Source organism: Carassius carassius, chromosome 3 (assembly GCF_963082965.1).
Source record: "Carassius carassius chromosome 3, fCarCar2.1, whole genome shotgun sequence".
Taxonomy (NCBI): domain Eukaryota; kingdom Metazoa; phylum Chordata; class Actinopteri; order Cypriniformes; family Cyprinidae; genus Carassius; species Carassius carassius.
Window position 1 is genome coordinate 36,083,883 of NC_081757.1, and position 20,809 is coordinate 36,104,691.

The 20,809-nt window shown below is 36.6% G+C and overlaps 3 protein-coding genes across 3 annotated transcripts in view; 1 reads left to right on the forward strand and 2 right to left on the reverse strand.

The window, feature by feature from the left end:
- galns (galactosamine (N-acetyl)-6-sulfatase) overlaps positions 1-9,603 on the reverse strand; it is a 41,780-nt gene extending 32,177 nt beyond the window's left edge. Inside the window, exons 1-7 of the mRNA XM_059537004.1 lie at positions 9,462-9,603; positions 8,289-8,412; positions 6,380-6,454; positions 6,175-6,277; positions 5,305-5,448; positions 4,595-4,661; positions 4,365-4,492 (exon numbers count right to left, since the gene is read on the reverse strand). Coding sequence (XP_059392987.1) covers positions 4,365-4,492; positions 4,595-4,661; positions 5,305-5,448; positions 6,175-6,277; positions 6,380-6,454; positions 8,289-8,412; positions 9,462-9,563 — 743 coding nt within the window. The 5' untranslated portion in view covers positions 9,564-9,603. The remainder of the gene's footprint in view (positions 1-4,364; positions 4,493-4,594; positions 4,662-5,304; positions 5,449-6,174; positions 6,278-6,379; positions 6,455-8,288; positions 8,413-9,461) is intronic.
- Positions 9,604-9,657: 54 nt separating this feature from the next.
- Positions 9,658-12,390, forward strand: trappc2l (trafficking protein particle complex subunit 2L). Its single transcript, XM_059537012.1, has 5 exons — positions 9,658-9,800; positions 10,886-11,058; positions 11,550-11,637; positions 11,729-11,808; positions 12,085-12,390. Exons 1-5 carry the CDS (start codon positions 9,768-9,770, stop codon positions 12,128-12,130), a joined length of 420 nt encoding a protein of 139 aa, XP_059392995.1. The 5' UTR covers positions 9,658-9,767; the 3' UTR covers positions 12,131-12,390.
- On the reverse strand, positions 12,219-16,015 carry pabpn1l (PABPN1 like, cytoplasmic). The gene is made up of 7 exons (XM_059537011.1): positions 15,928-16,015; positions 14,951-15,044; positions 14,376-14,443; positions 14,103-14,209; positions 13,918-14,005; positions 12,903-13,027; positions 12,219-12,569 (listed from the first exon to the last, which is right to left on the reverse strand). Exons 2-7 carry the CDS (start codon positions 15,015-15,017, stop codon positions 12,530-12,532), a joined length of 495 nt encoding a protein of 164 aa, XP_059392994.1. The 5' UTR covers positions 15,018-15,044; positions 15,928-16,015; the 3' UTR covers positions 12,219-12,529.
- Positions 16,016-20,809: the final 4,794 nt, after the last annotated feature.

Sequence of the window (20,809 nt, forward strand, 5' to 3'; positions counted from 1 at the left end):
CTGATGTGGAATTACAAAATAAGAGCCTCCCAAATCTCAAAAACAAGCTGCTGCATCTCTACTTTCAAAAATCTATAAAAAATAAAAGTTATAGATTGCACAGACCACTTTCACCTCAGATTGAGAGTAACCCTTGCAAACATGTCAGCTGCATGGTTTCAGGACAGTCTGATGTGGAACTACAAAATAAGAGCCTCCCAAATCTCATAAACAAGCTGCTGCATCTCTACTTTCAAAAATCTATAAAAATAAAAGTTATAGATTGCACAGACCATTTTCACCTCAGATTGAGAGTAACCCTTGCAGAAATGTCAGCTGCATGGTTTCAGGACAGTCTGATGTGGAATTACAAAATGAGAGCCTCCCAAATCTCAAAAATAATCTGCTGCATCTCTACTTTCAAAAATGTATATTAAAAAAAGTTATAGATTGCACAGGCCACTTTCACCTCAGATTGAGAGTAATCCTTGCCACAATGTCAGCTGAATAGTTTCAGGACAGTGTGATGTGGAATTACAAAATAAGAGCCTCCCAAATCTCATAGTTATGCTGCTGCATCTCTACTTTCAAAAATCTATAAAAATAAAAGTTATAGATTGCACAGACGACTTTCAGCTCAGATTGAGAGTACACCTTGCCACAATGTCAGCTGCATCGTTTCAGGACCGTCTGATGTGGAATTACAAAATAAGAGCCTCCCAAATCTCATAAACAAGCTGCTGCATCTCTACTTTTAAAAATCTATAAAAATAAAAGTTATAGATTGCACAGACTATTTTCACCTCAGATTGAGAGTAACCCTTGCAAAAATGTCAGCTGCATGGTTTCAGTAAAGTAGAGATGCAGCATCTTGTTTATGAGATTTGGGAGGCTCTTATTTTGTAATTACACATCAGACAGTCCTGAAATGATGCAGCTGACATTGTGGCAAGGTGTACTCTCAATCTGAGGTAAAAGTCGTCTGTGCAATCTATAACTTTTATTTTTATAGATTTTTGAAAGTAGAGATGTAGCAGCATAATTATGAGATTTGGGAGGCTCTTATTTTGTAATTACACATCAGACAGTCCTGAAATGAAGCAGCTGACATTGTGGCAAGGTGTACTCTCAATCTGAGGTGAAAGTCGTCTGTGCAATCTATAACTTTTATTTTTAAAGATTTTTGAATGTAGAGCTGCAGCATCTCATTTATGATATTTGGGTGGCTCTTATTTTGTAATTCCACATCAGACAGTCCTGAAACGATGCAGCTGACATTGTGGTAAAGTGTACTCTCAATCTGAGGTGAAAGTAGTCTGTGCAATGTATAACTTTATTTTTTATAGATTTCTGAATGTAGAGATGCAGCAGCATAATTATGAGATTTGGGAGGCTCTTATTTTTTAATTACACATCAGACAGTCCTGAAATGATGCAGCTGACATTGTGGCAAGGTGTACTCTCAATCTGAGGTGAATGTCGTCTGTGCAATCTATAACTTTTATTTTTTATAGATTTTTGAAAGTAGATGCAGCAGCATGCAGCTGACACTGTACTTTCTGTCTGAGGTGGAACCAGTCTGTGCATTCTATAACTTTTATTTTTATAGTTTTTCGAATGTAGAGATGCAGCAAGCATATATTATTTGTTCTTATTTTGTAATATGAGTATTAGAGGGTTTTTATTTTGGTATTCAGCATCAGACAGCAACGGACTGTGTGTTGGGGGAAAAAAAGTAGCGTTTGATGGAAGAGAACTGCATTCAGATCAGTTCTCTGACGGTATTACCGTAATACGCCGTTTATACGCGACCCTAGAAATAACGTGGCGGCTAGATTCATAGGTGTGATCGACAAAGGACAAAAAAGCAGGAAACTATACAGTGCACTTACCCCCCCCCCCCCACCACACGCACACAGTGACATAATTTATATAGTATAATAATAAATTAATAAAAAATATTGTACTTGTTTTTTGTTTAAATAAATTTATAAATTAAATTCAAAAATTTAAATACACATCTAAATTAAACGAGTGAACAAAAAAAAAATCATAAAAGGAGTAATGTGGGAAATATGCTTCAAAGACTGGGCAAAATAGGGATTAAATCCAAAAAATCTTTCAATAACTTGCTGCTAACGTGCACGAAAACTAGCCATTTATTGGGCCTTTCTTGTCCTCCCAGATGTTTTGTTTTTCCTCATTTCTATGGTGTCCTTTACATCTATTAAAAACAACATCTTTATTTGCCTCTATATTTTTGAAAGGTATCTTTTCTTGTGTGTTTGTTCAGCCATTTTGTCAGTGCTTTATTATAGACTTCTATGATTGCTAATTCACAACAGAAGACGATTATTAGGTTGACCATTCAGAATACGATTCCATAGGTTATATTTCAGCACGAATTTCGCAAATGGACAGCGACTCTTAAGTAGCACGTAGAACGCGTTCATGTCAAGTAAAGATTTTGGGAAAAGCGCATGGAATTGCGGCGAGCGTTTATAACCTTGCACGTTGAGAGCGCTCTTCAGAGCTAAGATACATTGTTATCGGGAAACTCGACCCAGATCAGATTTAAGCATTCATTAACGTGAATCGGTTCAAAGGAGTCATTAGTTCGCAAATCGGACGAGTCATTAGTGGACAGATATGCTCATATGCTCCGCGCATATAACGTTACTCCCAATATATATTTTTAGGTCACACAGATTAAATTTCAGGAGCATATGTGACAAAAATGTTGGCAATTTCGAGCCTTGTAGAAGCTGCTAAACTTTCTAGCTAGAAGTAAGCAATAACCAACATGGCGTTACTTTGCTAAGTTAGCCCAGAATCGTTTAACATTAATGTTATGGAATCATGACAAAAGTGATCAATTGATTGGTCAAATTTTACTAGACCTGCATATAAAAATGAAAGACAATATATTGGATTTGCTTATATGAATCACCCGTGTTCACGGTCTTCGTCAGTCAACTGAAGCTGTTCACGTAAGTAGATGGTTGGGTGTGTGCGCATTCAGAACGGTGCGCGTACACTTTGAACTTCAATCGTGACAAATTATTGGACTACTTGCGGAGTGACATGACGACATGATTCAAAGGCACAAAAAACGTTGACAGCGGTGAGCGATCATTATGTTTACCAATACCCGACCAATCGCAACCGCCGAAATTGATAATTTCGTTATCATCATCATTGACGAAAACAACATTGATCTGAAATTACACAATAAAACATTGTCTTACTATATCACTCCACTTGAATATGTTCGTGTGTTTGTGATGAGGTTGCATGACATTTATTAGATGTTGCCAAGTCCTAGATGCTTCAGAGAAGAAAAAATTATAAATAAAAAAAATACCTGTGTTTTTATGATTAAAAACCTGCTATTTGGTTAACGTAATTAACCTTACTATTTATGGTGAAAAATAGTAATAAATCTTACTGGACATATCATGTAAGGGATAATGTACATCCAGCCAGTTGTTATCGCAGAATAACCCCCGACAGGGAGATCAGGATCTTTATCACCTTTCAGTATCACCTTGAAGGGGGTTATTCTGCAATAACAACTGGCTGGATGTACATTATCCCGCTTATTACACGGCTATTTGCCACAAAAGTAAATAATTAGACATGAAATATTGATTTGAGTTGAAATATTTGAACACAAAGCTTCCGTGAAGACAGCAGTTGCGATCAAGCATCAAGTTCAAACTAGACGAACATTTAAGGGAAACGGTGCAATTGTACAGCAATCGAGTTCGAATCGAGTTTTATTATTTTATTAGCTAAACAAACGCAAAGCTTCCCCCAAGAAAAGCTGTTCCTAGCAAGAGTAATGCGCTGACTTCAGTTACACGGATGAGCTTTTACCGGTTGTTATCAAGGGATAACATACCTCTGAATGTTGGGACTGACCAATCAGAATCAACTATTCCACAGAGCCGTGTAATAAGTAATTTTATTACAAACTACTTAAAACTACCATTTTACTACTAACTTTTTTGGAAGTGAAAAATAACAAATGATTTGAAAATTGACATTCCCTAATTCTCCTATGGGACAATTCATATTTGATGGTTTTTCATTGAAACAATATTGTTTCTTCTTAGTTTTTTGTTATCCATTATGGTTCTATGTTACATGTTTACCAGTTCTGACAACCACAGAATGGTTGTTCTGAGTGATTAGTGACATACTGTATATCAATCCTTTCTGGGTGGTTGTCAGGTAGGTGGCTTAGTAAATACATGGCTTACTAAAAACGATACAGCACAACTTTTCTATAAACAAGCATTATTTGAGTTTTCATTCATTTGATTATCACAAACATGCTAGATGAGTTACAATGGATGAGATACTTAGCAATGTTCACATACCGCCCCCTCTGGCTCTTTCCCAGGAATCGCCCTGAGGCGTAGACAGGTGAGTGGGTCGCATCTGGAGCCCAGTAGAGAAAGAAGGGCCGCTGGGCCATGGCTTGCTGAGAGATAAAGTCCAAGCCTTCCTGGAGACAGATACGATGATCAAAAACAACATCAGGCACAACATCAGCAGTGCTGATCCACACAAATCAACATTAATCAAGCCAATGAACAGGAAAACTCACCTTCAAATAGATTTGGGTGAGGTTGGATTCCCCTGTTTTCACATTAATCTCAAACTCTTCGTAATACCTGCAAAATACACAGTTTGTCGAAACTTTCTGCTTCCTGCTGATCTAATGAGACCATCCCTACAAACTCATTTCAACACCATATGAGTTCTTGTTCCAAATGACAAGCTTCCTAAACCGAGTGCAAAACCAGGGTGTGAATTTGAAGAGGTAAATTGCAAGATTGTGTCTCAGATGACACACGCGTTGTGAGAAGGTGCTGAGGCGTGGAACGGCAGAGGCAACTCTCTTATGCTCCGGCTGTTCCAGGTGTCCTAACATACTGCTAACGCAACCTGCCATCTCTTGGGTGTGAGTGTGTGTGTGTTTATCTGGCCAGGCACAAACACGGCATGCTGATTAAACCTACTGCTAAGTGCAAAACCAGCCCTATCGCCAAAGCCAATGACCCAGAATGCACATATGGACTGAACAAATGGGCAGAAAATGAGATAGTACACTGCAGCTGGTATAAAAAGAGGAAAAATGAAACGTCGCCAAAAGGAAACGTTCATGTGAAGCAGAACAAGATTTGTACACTTTATGAAGAAAATCTGAGTGGAGCCTACTCATTCAAATCTGAAGGCCATGATTTCACAGTGTTGCTATGTGGTTTCAAAGGTGTTTTTAGCAAGCACCATGTATGCATCATATTTGCACCTCACCTTCCCATCATTTCAGAGTTGTTGAAGACAGGTAAATTGGGACGAACGCTGTTATTGTAGGGGCCAAAATGGCAGTTGGGGGAACCAAACCATTCATCAAAGCCATGCTTCAGAGGTAAGTACTGAGTTCTGTGCCCAAGGTGCCTGAGGTAGAAGATAAAAAATATACATTTGAAAAGGACATATGCAATATGCAGTATATATATATATATATATATATATATATATATATATATATATGTTTTAATTATTAAATTTAGCATAACTTGTATTTAAAGAAGAATATTTAAATAGAAAATGCCATTATAGGTACTTTTCTCATAACGCATTTTAAATGCTGCGTGTTAAAATATATAAAATATTGTACCATTAATTTATTACAGTTAATAATAATGGTTACACAAAATACAACTATAACTGGTCACATGGACTTGATTGCAAATAAATGCACAGACACTATTTAACTGAACAGAGATGACATAACTGAATCCAATGATGAACTGCCTTTAACTCTCATTTTTGCATTATTGACACTGTTTTCCTAATGAATGTTGTTCAGTTGCTTTGACGCAATGTATTTTGTTTAAAGCGCTATATAAATAAAGGTGACATGGCATGCAGGTAAACAAATATAAAAAGAATTTAGTAAGTTTTATAACTGAAATTTTTTTAAGCTATATTTTACTAGTTTTAAAGCTAATATATTTTAAACAAAACTGGAATAATAATAATAATAAATATTGTTCTGTGAGCCTTTTTTTGTGGAATTAAAAATGCATTTTTCACTTTGCCTATACTTCATATTCTATTACAGCTCATATCACTATTCTGAGAAAGACATCTCTTGAGAGACGCTCCAGGGAATCTCACCACTTTCCGATGATCTTGCTGACATAGTCTTTCTGTTTCAGCAGTTCTGGAAGAAGGATCTCATCCTGAGATATTCCCCCCACTATCTCCTGAGGTGTGTATGCTGTAGGAGAGAGAATCCATTATGGGAGTGCACCATAAAGTAGTAAGAGTAGATCAACTGATAATAGTGAATTGAATAGAGGGCTGGGGTTTATGATCATACCATTCCTAGCATGAGCGTTGGTGGTGTAGAATCCATTTCGCACAGGAAGTCTTCCAGTAAGCAAAGCGGCCCTGGCTGTAGAATACAGATGAATTATGAAGTAAGCATCAAAGATATAAAAGATAGACCTATACTTACACGGATCGTTTTAAAAGACCAAACACCACCAACTGAAAAGTTATTAGATACAGGGTTTGGGGAAAAAAGAATGTAAACACCCATTATTATAGAGGTTTATAGCATTTGTGTAGGCTACAAACATTGGTGTAGTATGTTTTGTTTAGCAGTGTATAGTACAAGCCATGGGTAAAACGAAGCTTGAGCTTTTGTGTTTTGCAAATGCATTTTTCTTTTTTTTTTAAACCAATTTTAGGATATATGCTTTGAGATACTGGATTTTTGGCTTTCAATCATCATCAAAAAAAATTAATTATAATGATAATAATAATAAAAAACCTTTTGAAATGTTTTACACAACATGTAATGAATCTAGAAAATATGAAAGTTACAAAAGAATTGAACTTTTTCCTCGATATTAGAATTTTTTTGAAATGCACCTTTATTACTGCAAAGTCTTGCTCTTTAGAAATAAGTTTTAAAATTTAACCAAAGTTCAAGATGCTCATCCACATTCGTACGCATTTGTTGAAATTTAAATCATGTGGTATTTAAGACTTAATTTCAAAGGGAAAGGAAAGAGACGTTGGTCATGAGAAAGCTCACCCTGGATATTATGATTAAGAAGTTCTCCACTTTGTGATTAAAATTCTAATTAAAGTTGTGAGCAAAGCTCTATAATAACGTCTCTCTACAGAGGCAGGTATGAGTGCTCCACACACTTCCATCTCACACAGTCGAGATTAACAATTGATTAAGCCTTATTTGCTTAAAAATTAATTAGAATTGAAAAGAGGGCTAATAAGATCTGCTCTGCATAGCAAGTCCATTCAAATTCCCAAATCATGCATAATTAGCATATTTCAGTACTGATGGTGTATTATCCATATTAGCATAATAAGTTGTCATCTCACTATCATGCAGCCACACACGTCTTGTGTTCTCAGGTGGAATTAAAACAGCTGAAGCATTTAAAGTTTTTTTTTTCAGTTTCCTCAGCAGGAACACCAAAAAGAGGGAGAGAGAGAGAGAGAGAGAGAGAGAGAGAGAATAAAAATAAAATATTTGCAATTGCATTGTTAATCAATGCATTCAATGTAAGTCACCTCAAACTAAATATGTACTTAAAAAAAAAATCAAGATTCAATAATGTTTTTAAAATCAGTTTGTTTTGTAGAATACACTGTACAAAAGAATGTTATTTCATTACATTTAGAAGTGTTTATAAATGTGGTGGGCATTCACATTCAAAAGAGAAAAACATTATTTCAATTTAATATCTGTTCTGGCATTTTCAACTATGTTTTATAAAATTCAGGCAAATTAAGAGATAAGTTAATTTCCTCCCAATGTCTAGACCAGGCTTATTCACCAAGAATCGAAGCTAAATAGCCCTGTCTAGACTCTGGTTAGGCATACAGTATTTAGAGTAGCATACAGCAACTCCCCCCATTTTTAAAAAAGGCAATATGTTAATTTCCCATGTGCATGAAATACCCAGATAAGTTACTTCATTGGCAAAAATGTGCAGTATGTATAAGCAGAGTAGTACAACACCTAAATAAAATAATTAACACCTCTTTCTGTACTTTATTGTTTGCTTGGAACAGCAAAATAAATAGCTACATTTACTAGATCTGAATTAATAAACAATGCACTGTAGCCTACAGTACTACTGCTTAAAATATTAATCATAAGCAGCATACAGTAATGTACAGTAAGCAGTATGCTAATATTCCGAACAAAAACAATGTGATAGCAAGATGAAGGCAAGCCCAGAAGCAGCACATACAAGGGGAACACAGAGGGTTGGCAGTGTAGAAGTTTGGAAACAGCATCCCCCGAGCAGCCATCACATCCAAGTTTGGAGTTTCTTTGGAGGGCTCCCCAAATACTCCCAAATCCCCCCAGCCCATCTGCAGACAGAAACAGAGAATATGGCATTAGCATGCTTCTAATTTATGGTGTATAAAAAAAAAGAAACAAAAGTGATTATTTATTTATTTTCAACAGAAATAAATTATAGCTCAACAAACTGACAGACAGAGAAAGATGCACTTCAGTTTATTGTATTCACAGTTTATTAATAGCCCTTATAGGCATTTGGCATGTTGCCATCTGTGGCATTTATTAAATGATCTTGGAAGAAGCCTAAATCAGACTGAATCTTCTGTAGACCAGAGGTTCTCAACTAGGGGGGCTCAGCAAACCCCAGTAAATGTTAAATCTATTTATTAAAATTTAAAATAAATGCACAACATTTAACTGACATCATGTATTTTCTTTTTATTACAACAGCAGTAACAGAGGTGTGTGTGTGTATACACACAGTATATCTATTAAGATTGGAGGTTTTTTTTGTCTTCATCTTCAGAAACACTGCATGTAGGATATAACATTTTACTATGCCAGGTTTCGAAAGGTTTATCCAAAATGTAAACAGTATACTACATTTAACATATAAAATGTATCAGTTTGTACATTTCCTGGGAATCAAACCGTTGCTAGTAGCACCACGCTCTACTATTTGGTATGCATCAGCATGGATCATGCAATTCATCCTTTCTAATGCATTAAAAATGTTTCGATGTCTGATTGCACTTAAAACATGTGACCTTGCTTAGTGTGAGTTGTATTTATGGTTTAAAAACAGGTAGAACAGTAAAAAAAAATCGTAATCTCTTCGGGATATAGTTGTCAGAACTGTATATTCCAACACACTCTAATAAATACAAAGAGAGAGAGAGGGGGGGGGAGAATATTACATTTATACACAATATAAACTATAACAAAAGTACTTCCGACACAAATGTATTTCACACACCAAAGATATACACATGTATTTCACATCTTTTGTATGTAAACACAAAAAAACGAGTAAATTAAGTTAAAGTAAGGTTTTAGTGTCGTTCTGAAGTTAGTTAGTCAGTCAAGCCTATTAGAAAAAGACCTCCAAAAGACTTACATCATCCATAAGCATGATGATGATGTTTGGACCATGCTGGCTTCCGTCAGTGTGACCCACACATACTGCCCATAAAACACAGATCACAGTCTTAAGACTCATTGTAACTCTCTTTTAAATCTTTACACAACACATGCTAACTTTCGGGAACTGCAATCTGAAGCGGAACTGTTAAGTATACTAAACATTCAACACGGCAAAGCGTGTTTCATCGCATCACGAGAAGCATTGCAAATAGTCACGAGCGCTATGAAACTGCGAATCATGTGACTTTGCGTGTCACGTGACCGTGTTTGTAGCGTCATCATGGCGGTGTGTATAGCAGTCATTGCGAAGGAGGTATGTGAAAACATTAAGCTATTTTATGATACAGCAAATTATTTCTTGGTAATGCCTTAATGCATCCGAGATCCGACGTGCTGGATTCATGAGATCTAATGCGAAGACTTTCTAATATGTGTCTAATATGATCAGGGCTGAGTAGCGTAGATTTCCTTGCATGGTTGTTACAATTTAATGTAAATACACCGAGTACACCAAGTACAGTATATGTAATATGGTATGGTATGAAATATGCCATGTTTTACTTACTCTTATTACAAACCTATATTGTTTTGAGTGATGTTTGTGGCGTGGGAGACCGGGGAGTGTTTGTTTCTGAGTCATCCTAGATTATATAAGATTTCCGTGTTTGCGTTAAATATTAAAGTAGCTTGTTTAGAACTCTACAACGTCTTCTGAACTGTGTAAATTGCTGTACAAAGAGTCCTGTTGCAATCTACCAGACTACCGGATGAATTGCAACAGAATGGGTGAGTACTCATGGGATGGGCTAAACATGGTAAAAGCGGACGACATCGTAATTATTTACATATTCGAGATAATTGAGACAACCCCACCCAACACAAGTGTTTTAGTGAAGTTTTATGTTGTGCGGTCTTTGAGTCCAGTCTTTATGGGTTCATCTGTTCAGCTATTGCTGATATTGTAGATGAAAAATAACAGTTTTGTGGGGATGCCTAGCAGATGGTACCTCATCCTGCTGATTACACAGCTACTTACTTAAATGCAGACAGTAATAAAGGTAGTCTATATCTTATCAGCTGTGTAGAAAACTGACTTCCTAGATGAGCAGTCAGTGATTTATAGTGTTGATATGCACCCAAGTCATATTTTAAAAACGTTTGACCACTAACTGATGCGACTGGCCAATCAGATATTTTCTGTAAATAATTAAACATTGCTATTTGGAAAACCATGGTCTAAGGTAGCATGAACATGATTTATGCACTAATCATCTCTATGGCAAATGGACCGATTATTGTAGTCTAGTTGATGTTTAATTCTAAACTTATGCTCATTAAGTTGAAATTGTGTTTCCTGTAGTAGCAGACTTGACTCTAACAATATGTTGATCTCTGCAGAACTATCCCCTGTACATTCGGAGCGTTCCTACACAGGGGGAACTCAAGTTCCACTACACAGTGCACACTTCTCTGGACGTGGTGGAGGAGAAGATCTCGGGTGTGGGCAAAGCCTTGGCCGACCAGAGGGAGCTTTATCTGGGACTCCTCTATCCAACGGAGGACTACAAAGTGTATCCTTAAAGTCAGCATTAAACAGAAGTTGCGAAAGAAAAATGTATTTTTATCTTGTGATCTATTTCCATCGTATCAAATAAGAAATAATTTAGAGCCAGAGAAATTGAATTAGCCATTTAATTATCACAAATTAACCAGTAAGATATTATTAGTCATCTCGCCTTTCGGCTATCAGCAAAAGCTCCTGGGAAAAACTCGTATCAGTTGGCAACTAATCCTGAACCAAAACAGTATGACGGACTTTCTTCTGTGGAACATAAAAGAAGATTTGAGAAATGTCAGTGGTTTTGTCCATAGAATTGAAGTGAACTTTTAAACCTCTGTTACTAACATTTAAAATACCATCTTTTGTGTTCCGCAGAAGAAAGAAATGCATATTGTAACATGATATTTTTCATTTTTTGAGGGAACCGCCCTTTAAGATGGAACGCTTTCTAATGCATTTTCAATCATTATTCAAATGTCAACATCTTAGCAAGAATTACAGATATGGCTACGTGACAAACTCTAAGGTGAAGTTTGTGATTGTTGTCGACTCCTCCAACACGTCTCTACGAGACAACGAAATTAGAAGTGTAAGTTCCAGAGGTGTATCGTGTCAGTTTCACAGCAAAAATAGGGAGATGTTAATCAGATGAGTGTTATGAGTATTCTGTCTTTCCTCAGATGTTCAGAAAGTTGCACAACTCCTTCACTGATGTTATGTGTAACCCATTCTACAATCCTGGTGATCCAATTCAATCAAAGTAAGTGCATTTAGTGAATGCATACATTTGAGGTATTTGCAGTGTCGACTGATCTGCTAATAAAGGGGTCTCCAAACTTGGTTTTGGAGGCACTGTATCCTGCAGAGTTTAGCTCTAATTTGACTCAACACACTTGCATGGACGTTTCTAGTATGCCTAATAAGAGCTTGATTCGCTGGTTCACGTGTGTTTGATTAGGGTTGGAGCTAAACTCTGCAGGACCAAGTCTGGTGACCCCTGTTCTACTATAATAAAACTTTTTTTTTTTCTTCTCAGGGCTTTTGACACTATAGTCTCAACTATGATGGTGCAGGCCTTCTGATGTCCTCTCCACAATTGTATATATTAACATGAATGTTTATTTTGTAGTGTTTGGAAGGTGAAAAATATTTAATTTTTGTTTCGTGAAATGATGTGTGATAATGTTGATTTTTATTTGCATTGATTTGACTTAAATTTAAGCACTGAAATTCCAAAACAGACAAAGTACTGAAATTCACAAGACATCTCGGCCTCTTACAGGCATAGTATTTGAAAGAAATAGAATAAAATATAAATAAAATAGCAACCAATCAATACAAATCAAGTCTCCGTTTTTGTCGTGTCATTCAAGCTACACACACAGAAAAATAATAGCTGGGCTCCCGTCATGCAATTACTGAAACAAATTAATCAGCACCAAGAAGTGCTTTGAAGATAACAGAAAAGTCCAAATTGAATGTCAAAAAGAATCAACCCAAGGATCATCTCTTCCATTTTCCCTAAAACAAAAATTACAGTTTTATGACATGTTAAAAAAAAGAGGCTTCAAATTCTGGATTTACAAGCATAGATGTACAAATGTCACATTTACAAGAAAGCAAGTATAAATGTGAAGATACCACTGAAATATTGCAGTAATGCAAAAACTCCACAACTTCACAAATCTGAAAGCAACATTTTTACTTTAGGTTTAAGGGTTTGTTTATGGTTACCATATCACCACTAAGGTTATTGAATCCGTATATATGAAGAGTGCAAATCATGAGCCGCTGCTCTAAAACAATTAAAGCTCCATATCATGTGAAGTACTGTTATTTATTGGCAGAACTGACCTAATGAAGTGGCAGCCCCTGAATGGGTTGAAAAATCTCGAAGCACGGAAACCTCTTCCTCGGGACCAACCTCCACGCAAGTCTGTAGTCCTGAAACCTGGAATGTTTGTTCTTTTTGGCAATACCTAGTGCACAAAGAGCTTGATGTGAAATCTTCTGTCACAGATTTTAATTCAAAATGATTTATGACAAATGAACACTGGAGCCTACATTCACATCGCAAGCAATAGAGCTCAATTCTGATTTTCAGCTCATGTTTTTGTTCAGAAAAGCATCATCAGAATAGACCATCTGCCTTCAGTGGTTCAACCGTGACATTATGAAGTGACACAGAGGAGACAAATTGTTGAATAAAGTCGTTATTTTTGTTTTATTCACGTACAAAAAGTATTCTCGTCGCTTCATAACATTCAAGTTGAACCACTGATGTATTCTGACGATGCTTTTCATACTTTTCTGGACCTTGACAGTGTACTTTTACTTGGCAGTCACTGGGACAGTCACAAGCCTCCGGGTTTTCATCCAAAATATCTTGTTGTGTTCCGAAGACAAACAAAGCTTTTATGGGTTTGGAACAACATGGGGGTAAATTATTTATGAAGATTTTCATTTTGGGGTGGAGTATCCCTTTAAAACAACCACTTGACTTGTGGAATGTCAAAGGTTCCTCATGAAACCATCAGTGCCAGTAAAGAACCCTTATATAAGAGTGAATGCATGTTCATCAGAAGAACATACAAAAATAAAATAAATGCAGCGTTGGTAAAGCTAATGTTATCTTTTATTTTTCCTTATTTTTTAATCTAAAACCATATCAACAGATGGTGTATTCCTTTATCAAATTTATTCCCACATACGAAAGTGGCTCAGATCGTGCTTGAAAATGACAGAATTAACATTATATTTTTCTGTTCACTCCATAAACCCCAAAACTGATTTGGGCCAAATCCAGCTTTGGTGCCTTATTGCCATGTAATGCATAACCATATACCATTGCAGTACATTTCCATCTCACCTTAATGACACGTCCTCTGAATAGTGTTTCATCTAAAGTCATGGCAGACCTCACAGACTCCCTCTCCGAGAACTCAATGTAGGCAAAACTACAAGGAAAATATACTCATAAAACATGTTTTATGTTAAAATAAATAATAATTATTATTACATATTTACATGTTTGGAAGCCAAACTGGTACATACCCTTTTGGATGGCCTGTGAATCTATTATACGGGATTGTAACTCTGTTAACGTGACCACAGCCATTGAAGTACATCTCCAGTTCATCTGCAGTCGCTCCATAATCCACCTGTAAATCACACAATACTGCTTGTAGTCTTCCATAAACATACACAACAAAAAATGGAATCCTGTAATACATGATTGAAATACAATTCCAAACAAAGTTCAAATCGGTTCTGCTGTATTTCAGTAACTACTTGGCAAAGGAGATCTTAAGAACGCAAGCAGCTTACATTCCCCACATAGATAGATCTCCTATCAGAATCTATTTTCTCCTCATGGTTCATACTGAAGAATAATCCTGAGGAAGGTAAGATCATAAAGTTAGTTATAATCATAAAATATTAACATTATATTTTAAATAATGAATGTCATTTAAGGTGATGCATGATAGGGAGGCCCAGGGCTAGTGCTATATTTGGGCCATATAATTCAGCAACTGTAAGACATACAAACCCAATTGTACAAACATAGTAGGCACTAGTGTAAAACAATTGCCTAAATTACAATATTTTATGTTCATTAAATCATCCAAATACACCTAAAAGGAGTTTTTGTAGTAATGTCACGTAAGAACTTTCATGAGAGAGAGAGAGAGAGAGTGTGTAGTCCTAGTCTGCGTGTGTTTTTGGAGCATTTAAGGGTTCACAGTTGTCACAGAAGGCTGTTCCTACACAGGCAGAGATGTCCTTAGATAAGACTGCATGGTGGGCTGCAGGACAGCCCTTCTGGGGCATGCCTCATTGGGCAGTGATAAGACACTGCGGCCCAGCAGATGGGCTCAGGTGTGGGCCAGCTGGCTGCTCACCTGCCTGAGGGCTGTAGGGAAACGGTCTCTCTTCCTCATACTGCATGTCAGACTCGTCCATTTCCATATCAAGAGTTCGATTCGCATCCAGCAACTGAAGGAACAAGATGATTTTTCACACAAACACAGCTCCTTATAGTATTTACGAAGAGAAAAAAAGGGCATGGGTAGATGCGTGACATCTCTTGAAGGATGACATTTTAAACAGTTTTTTTTTTCCTTCTAATTCTTGTATGATTTTGTTTTCCGTGACCACATATTAATTTTGACACAACATGTTAAAAACATTACAGGACTATAAAATAAATAAATAAATTCACCCAAAAACAAAAAATTACATTAATTTACTACTACCATTTTATATAATAATTAAAATATATATTAAAATAATTTGGGATTAAATCTGTCCCTTAACATGAACCAGGAGGGGGGAGTTTATTTAAAAGTTATTAAAAATACATTCTCCTATATGTTTAGGAACATAACCTTCAATCATTTTTTAAATGTTTAAAATAGTTTAATGTTTAGTAATGTTTGGTTTGTTGAGTGCAATAAAACTTTTAACAACCCTTGATGTCGCCATAACAAACTGCCAACGACTTTGCGTGGAAACTCCCGATAAGACCGAAAGACTGCAGTCAGGTAGGCCTACGTGTATGTTCGTCGCGATTTCACAATTCTGCAATTTAAAGAGCTTAATTCGCATAAAAAAAAACAAAAAATAAAAAAAAAAACAGCATAAATATTTTAAGACGCGATGAAAAGGCGATCTGATCTTATAATCGACCTCTGCTGGACTCTGGTATTGACAATTTGATCCCCCATGTTTAATGTTATAAGTTAAACGTCCCTGATATTCGCCTAGTAACCTTAGTGATATCTAACGATTTTGCCCAACACATAGCTATTATTGTTCACAGCGAAGTAAATAGACAAAATACAATTAATATATTTTTCTTCAGTTTGTTCAACTTTACCTGGTGGTTCTGTTACGCTGGTTTACAACAGCCTTTCTGTTACAACCCTTAACGACACACCTGACTCGACTAACTTAATCAAATTGTGTTGAGTGTAATAGAAGAAACAGGTGTGATTTTGTTTATCATTATTATTATTTTAACAGCTATTTATTATTATTATTTGTTTAATATATTGAGATTTTAGATGATTATCTTTCCCCTAAATGATGTAAGTTAGAGGTTAAAAAAATCCTGAATGAATATATTATTATATTCCAATCCTAATTCAATGAAATAAAAATCTTCCAAAAGTCCAGTTCTCAGTAAACTAAAAATAGTCAAAAAGAAAACTTGCCAAGTCAATTAAACTCTTATAGGAATGTGTTAGATCATATTCTATTTTGACATAGCTACTTGTATGGTATTGGAATAACGTCTTCCTAGGAATGGCGGACAATTGTCTAGGAATTCTTATCAGTGACCGATGTGGTTGATGGAAAGCTATCAAGACATCAGTATGTATGTTCCTTCTTATGATGGGTGGGATTTCATACTTTTAACTGATGTCTATAAACTCATAAGTATGGCGTCAGTTGTACCTCATTGATAAATGGACACTGGCATATATCACAGTCCAGATTTTAAAGGGGTCATATGATGCGATTATAATTTTTTCTATCTCTTTGGAGAGTTACATGTTCTTGATGCATAAAGATCTGTGAAGTTGCAAAGACTAAAGTCTCAAATCCAAAGAGATATTCTTTATAAATGTTAACAGTCAACTACACCCCCCTAAAATGGCTCGTTCTAACATGCCTCCACATCTCTACGTCACTATGTTGGAAGATTTGCATAATGCTGCCCAGATGCCCGTACCTTTTATTCTTTTTGTTGTATTGTTGTTGCCGCCATCACCATGGCGTATATATGTGTGTTCGGTTGTGATAGTGAAACTATTTGTTTGGCCATCCAAAAGAGGTTGATATCTCCTTCATCATGCCTGGAGCTGATCCCTGCTGGTCGCTGAGGAAATACATCAACTTTGCACTGTGGATCGCCAGATCAGCTTTCACCGTCAGTGAAGCGGAGTCCAGACCCGGGGTTGTCACATGAGGTTGCCGCAAGTCTTCCGCATGCTCCTTCGTAGAATCTGCCCACCTCTTCTCGCTCAAGCCGGCCTCCGCTCACTCTAAGCCGTGGCTTATTCAATATGTTAAGGGGCCTAACATTTCCGTCACACGCTTGAGGTATTCGGCCAATCACAATGGACTGGATAGCTGGCCAATTACAGCACACCTCGCTTTCCAGAACAATGAGTCTTGTAAAAATCGCCCCGTTTCAGGAGGAGAAACAATAATGTATAGTATGTGGAAAATAATGTGTTTTTTGAACCTTAAACTGCATAATCACATTTCATTACACCAAATACACAAAGTAATGTTCTTTTTAGCAGCATCATATGACCCCTTTAAACATACGATTGTTGTGGAGAAAGGTTTTCATGTAAAAAAATCGACAAATTGAGAGACTAGTCATATTTCACTGTCTTTTTAATTACACAGATACGTATCTCAACACAGACAATAACCTGATTTAGAATGTTTACAGCGTCACATGTCCAAGAAAGCGCACAGTAAGAGAGGGTGAGGGAATTGCAAAAGGGGGAAAGAGCATGCAAGAAATAAATAAAACTCTCCTGGCACAGTTCACATCGTCTAGAGAATGATAACAGGACCTTAAAAGAGAAACAAAAAATTATTTAACACACCAATCTTTCCTATTGAAACAATGCCTTTTCCTGTAATGATGTATTGCACAATACAGTATGTTTGTTTAAATGTATCAAACCAAGCCTTTGTTAGTAAAGAAATATGTATCTGGCTGTTATGGCATTTATCATATGCGTGTTCAATGCCCGGCCCACTCTGCTAGTCAGAGCAATGTTCAGTTCTACTGTAGTGTAAGGAACCCTTGTGTTATCTGTGATAAAAGGTTTCCATTTTACAGTTTTCCCGCTAGCCGCAAGTGGATGGTATAGTCATTAAAAATTAAGAAAATAAAAATATTAGTGATGCTGGACACAAGAGTGACAAATTACTTAAGCCAGCCCAAAATGGTTTGCTGGTCTTGTCTTAGCTGTTTTTATCCGGTTTTGGTAGTATCGCTAGTCTCCCAGCCAGAAACCAACTTGGTGACTTTAGGCTGGTTTAAGCCATTTGTTTTTTCAGGAGGGCTTTTGGGATAAACAGGTAAACAGGTCATAAGTAAAAACAAGTTGCTGACTAGTTATCCATCAGCATCCATTTTAGTTCAAGAGTATGTTTGCTTAATGTTTAGGTTAAGTTTCTCTCTCTCTCTCCCAAAGTGTCAATCTTTGAACGGAGCAGCTGCCCAACATGGGTTCACTAACAAAGCCAAATGCTGACCAAATCTAGGCATGCGCAAATTTGCTTTGAGAATGACGGCCCTTCGATATGTCAGATAACAGCGGAATTACAGCACACAGCTAAAGATGCATTTGCATGGTGTTGTTTTTGGTTCGATTTTAGTAAGGAACAGAATGGCCGAAAATATTGCAAATATGTATTTCTTCTGTATTAGTTCTGGACTAGCAGACATGCAAAGCTCGAATTGAGTTTATGGAAGTTCTCTACCATAACTTTGCTAATGGTATTATTTTAAAGCTCTTGAGATTCAAGTAAGTTCCTTAGCAAAATCATTAATAGAAAGTATCTTTCACTCTGTTTTTTCTTTTAATCTCTCACTCACACTCATGTATTCCCATAATGAAATCTTTGAGCAAGGTTGGTTTAAATGTTTGAACGTTTGTAATCTTATTTGATGCTTTGGATGCCAGGAACAAGCACTCCCCTGGCTTGGAATTATAGTACCGATGTCTTTTCTTAATGTGTTTACTGTCGTCTTGTGCTTTCAACATGGTCATTTTGTACACTTTGGTTTATGGGTAGTCGCTCACCCACGTTCAGGCTGCTTTTTTAGGCGACGCAATGTCCAAACGGCTTCTATGGATGTGCAGTTATGCTTTGGTCTGTGCTTTTAACGTTTTGGATATTTATGAGATATTTTTATGTTTAGGGCTCAAAACATTCTAAGCAAGTACAACTAGGCAACTCCGTTTCACTCATTGTTGCAGTCAGGATGTGTCAGAACAGTTCATGACACAACACTTTTAAGACTTGCCATAGTGAGCATGAATGTAAAAACTTTTTTTCTATGGACAGGTAAACTAAAGTCATAGCAGAGCAACAGTTTAAAGATAATTTTACTGTGCAAGTTAGTTAAAGTTGGTTTCAACTTTTAAAGTTAGCTACCTGAATAATAACACGTCTGGTTTAATGGCACAGACATTTGAAAGTAACTTTGCTTTACTTTACTTTTACACCCTTGAGAACTGAGTTTGGTTACTGCCGCAGTAACACAACAGTAACACAAGAGTGCATGCTTTTGCATTGCTACATACTTCTGTAGAGTGTTTTTTGGGTTAATTTGTTGTATAACAGCCCATGAAAAAACAGGACTTTGTTGGCCCATCACTTGTGTAGACATGAAAATGTGGACAAAATATACATATCAATTTTTACTATGTTGAAATGTCTTGTTAAGCTTGGGCAGGATGATACATTTGCATGTCTGCTAGTGGTTTCATTCATTCATACTGCCTTTGATTTGTTTACAGGAGGTAGCTAGTAAGGAAAGAGAGGATGGTTCATGAAAAATCCTCTTCAAAATGGGTGAGAGAGAGAGAGACTATTATATCAGAGACTGGTGTTCTAGTAATTCACTGGTTTTTAGATCACACGTTGCTGATATTTCCTAGAGAAGTTCATATATTAATTTAGAAATCTGATAGGTATATAGATAATTTGCACATGCCACCTGTAAAATTTAAACCATCAACCCGACTCACGCCTAAAGCAACACCAAAAAAACTGGCCTGTCAAGTTTGGGCCGTATCTGAGGTATGCCTTGTAATCTGCAATATTGGAGTTTCAATTAGACTGCAGAAAGTTATATCTGACCAAAACAAAGGCTGTAAAGAGGGTTGCAAGTGTAAGATGGTGGCAAAAATCCAAGTATTTTTACTTTAAGGGTAGTCTTGTCCGTTGTTACTGCCGTCACGAACAACCCTTAAGGAACATGAATTTTGGGATCAGCAGAGCTTGCTCAGTGCACACAGCAACTTCTACAGATATTATCCAGACTACATTAAAAACGGATTATGTTTCGGTACTATGTTGGATCACAACCTGATGTCCAAAGCAAAATCTGGGAACTGTAGCAAAACCAGATGAGAACCAGATAGTGTTTGCTTGATTCTTCTGTCAGACACTTGGACTATGGATAACCAAGGGTTTGGTTTTGTGATTGTATGTGCATGCATGTGTGTTTGTGTGTGCAAATTACACACTGGACCACTGCAGTGACACTTTGGCCCAAAGGATGGCAATGTTTCACACAGATTCTAGCGGCTTCCCTCCAAAATGCCAGTTTGGGAACTTCAGTGGGGCGAGCTAGGTCAGTCTATTGTGGTTTTGTTAAAGTGATGCCATTTGCTTCGACACGCTTATGGCTACAAAACGTTTCGCCCAACATGTTCATAAAGCAGAGTCCTCTGGCAGTAATCTACACGAGCAGTGATGTGAACACCTCTTCCTCCTCCACTGTTACAACAGACGTTGTAAAATGATCATTCAGACAGAAAAGATTAAATGGAGAGATTAAATTCTAGACATTATACTTTAAAGGTTTCTGTTATTTGGCAAACTCATTTTTGGACCTCTTTTTAAATACTATGTACATTCACATTAATTTACTGTGGTAATTTTAGATATATTTATATGTATATTTATATTATAACATACCCTAAGGGCCGTTTCTG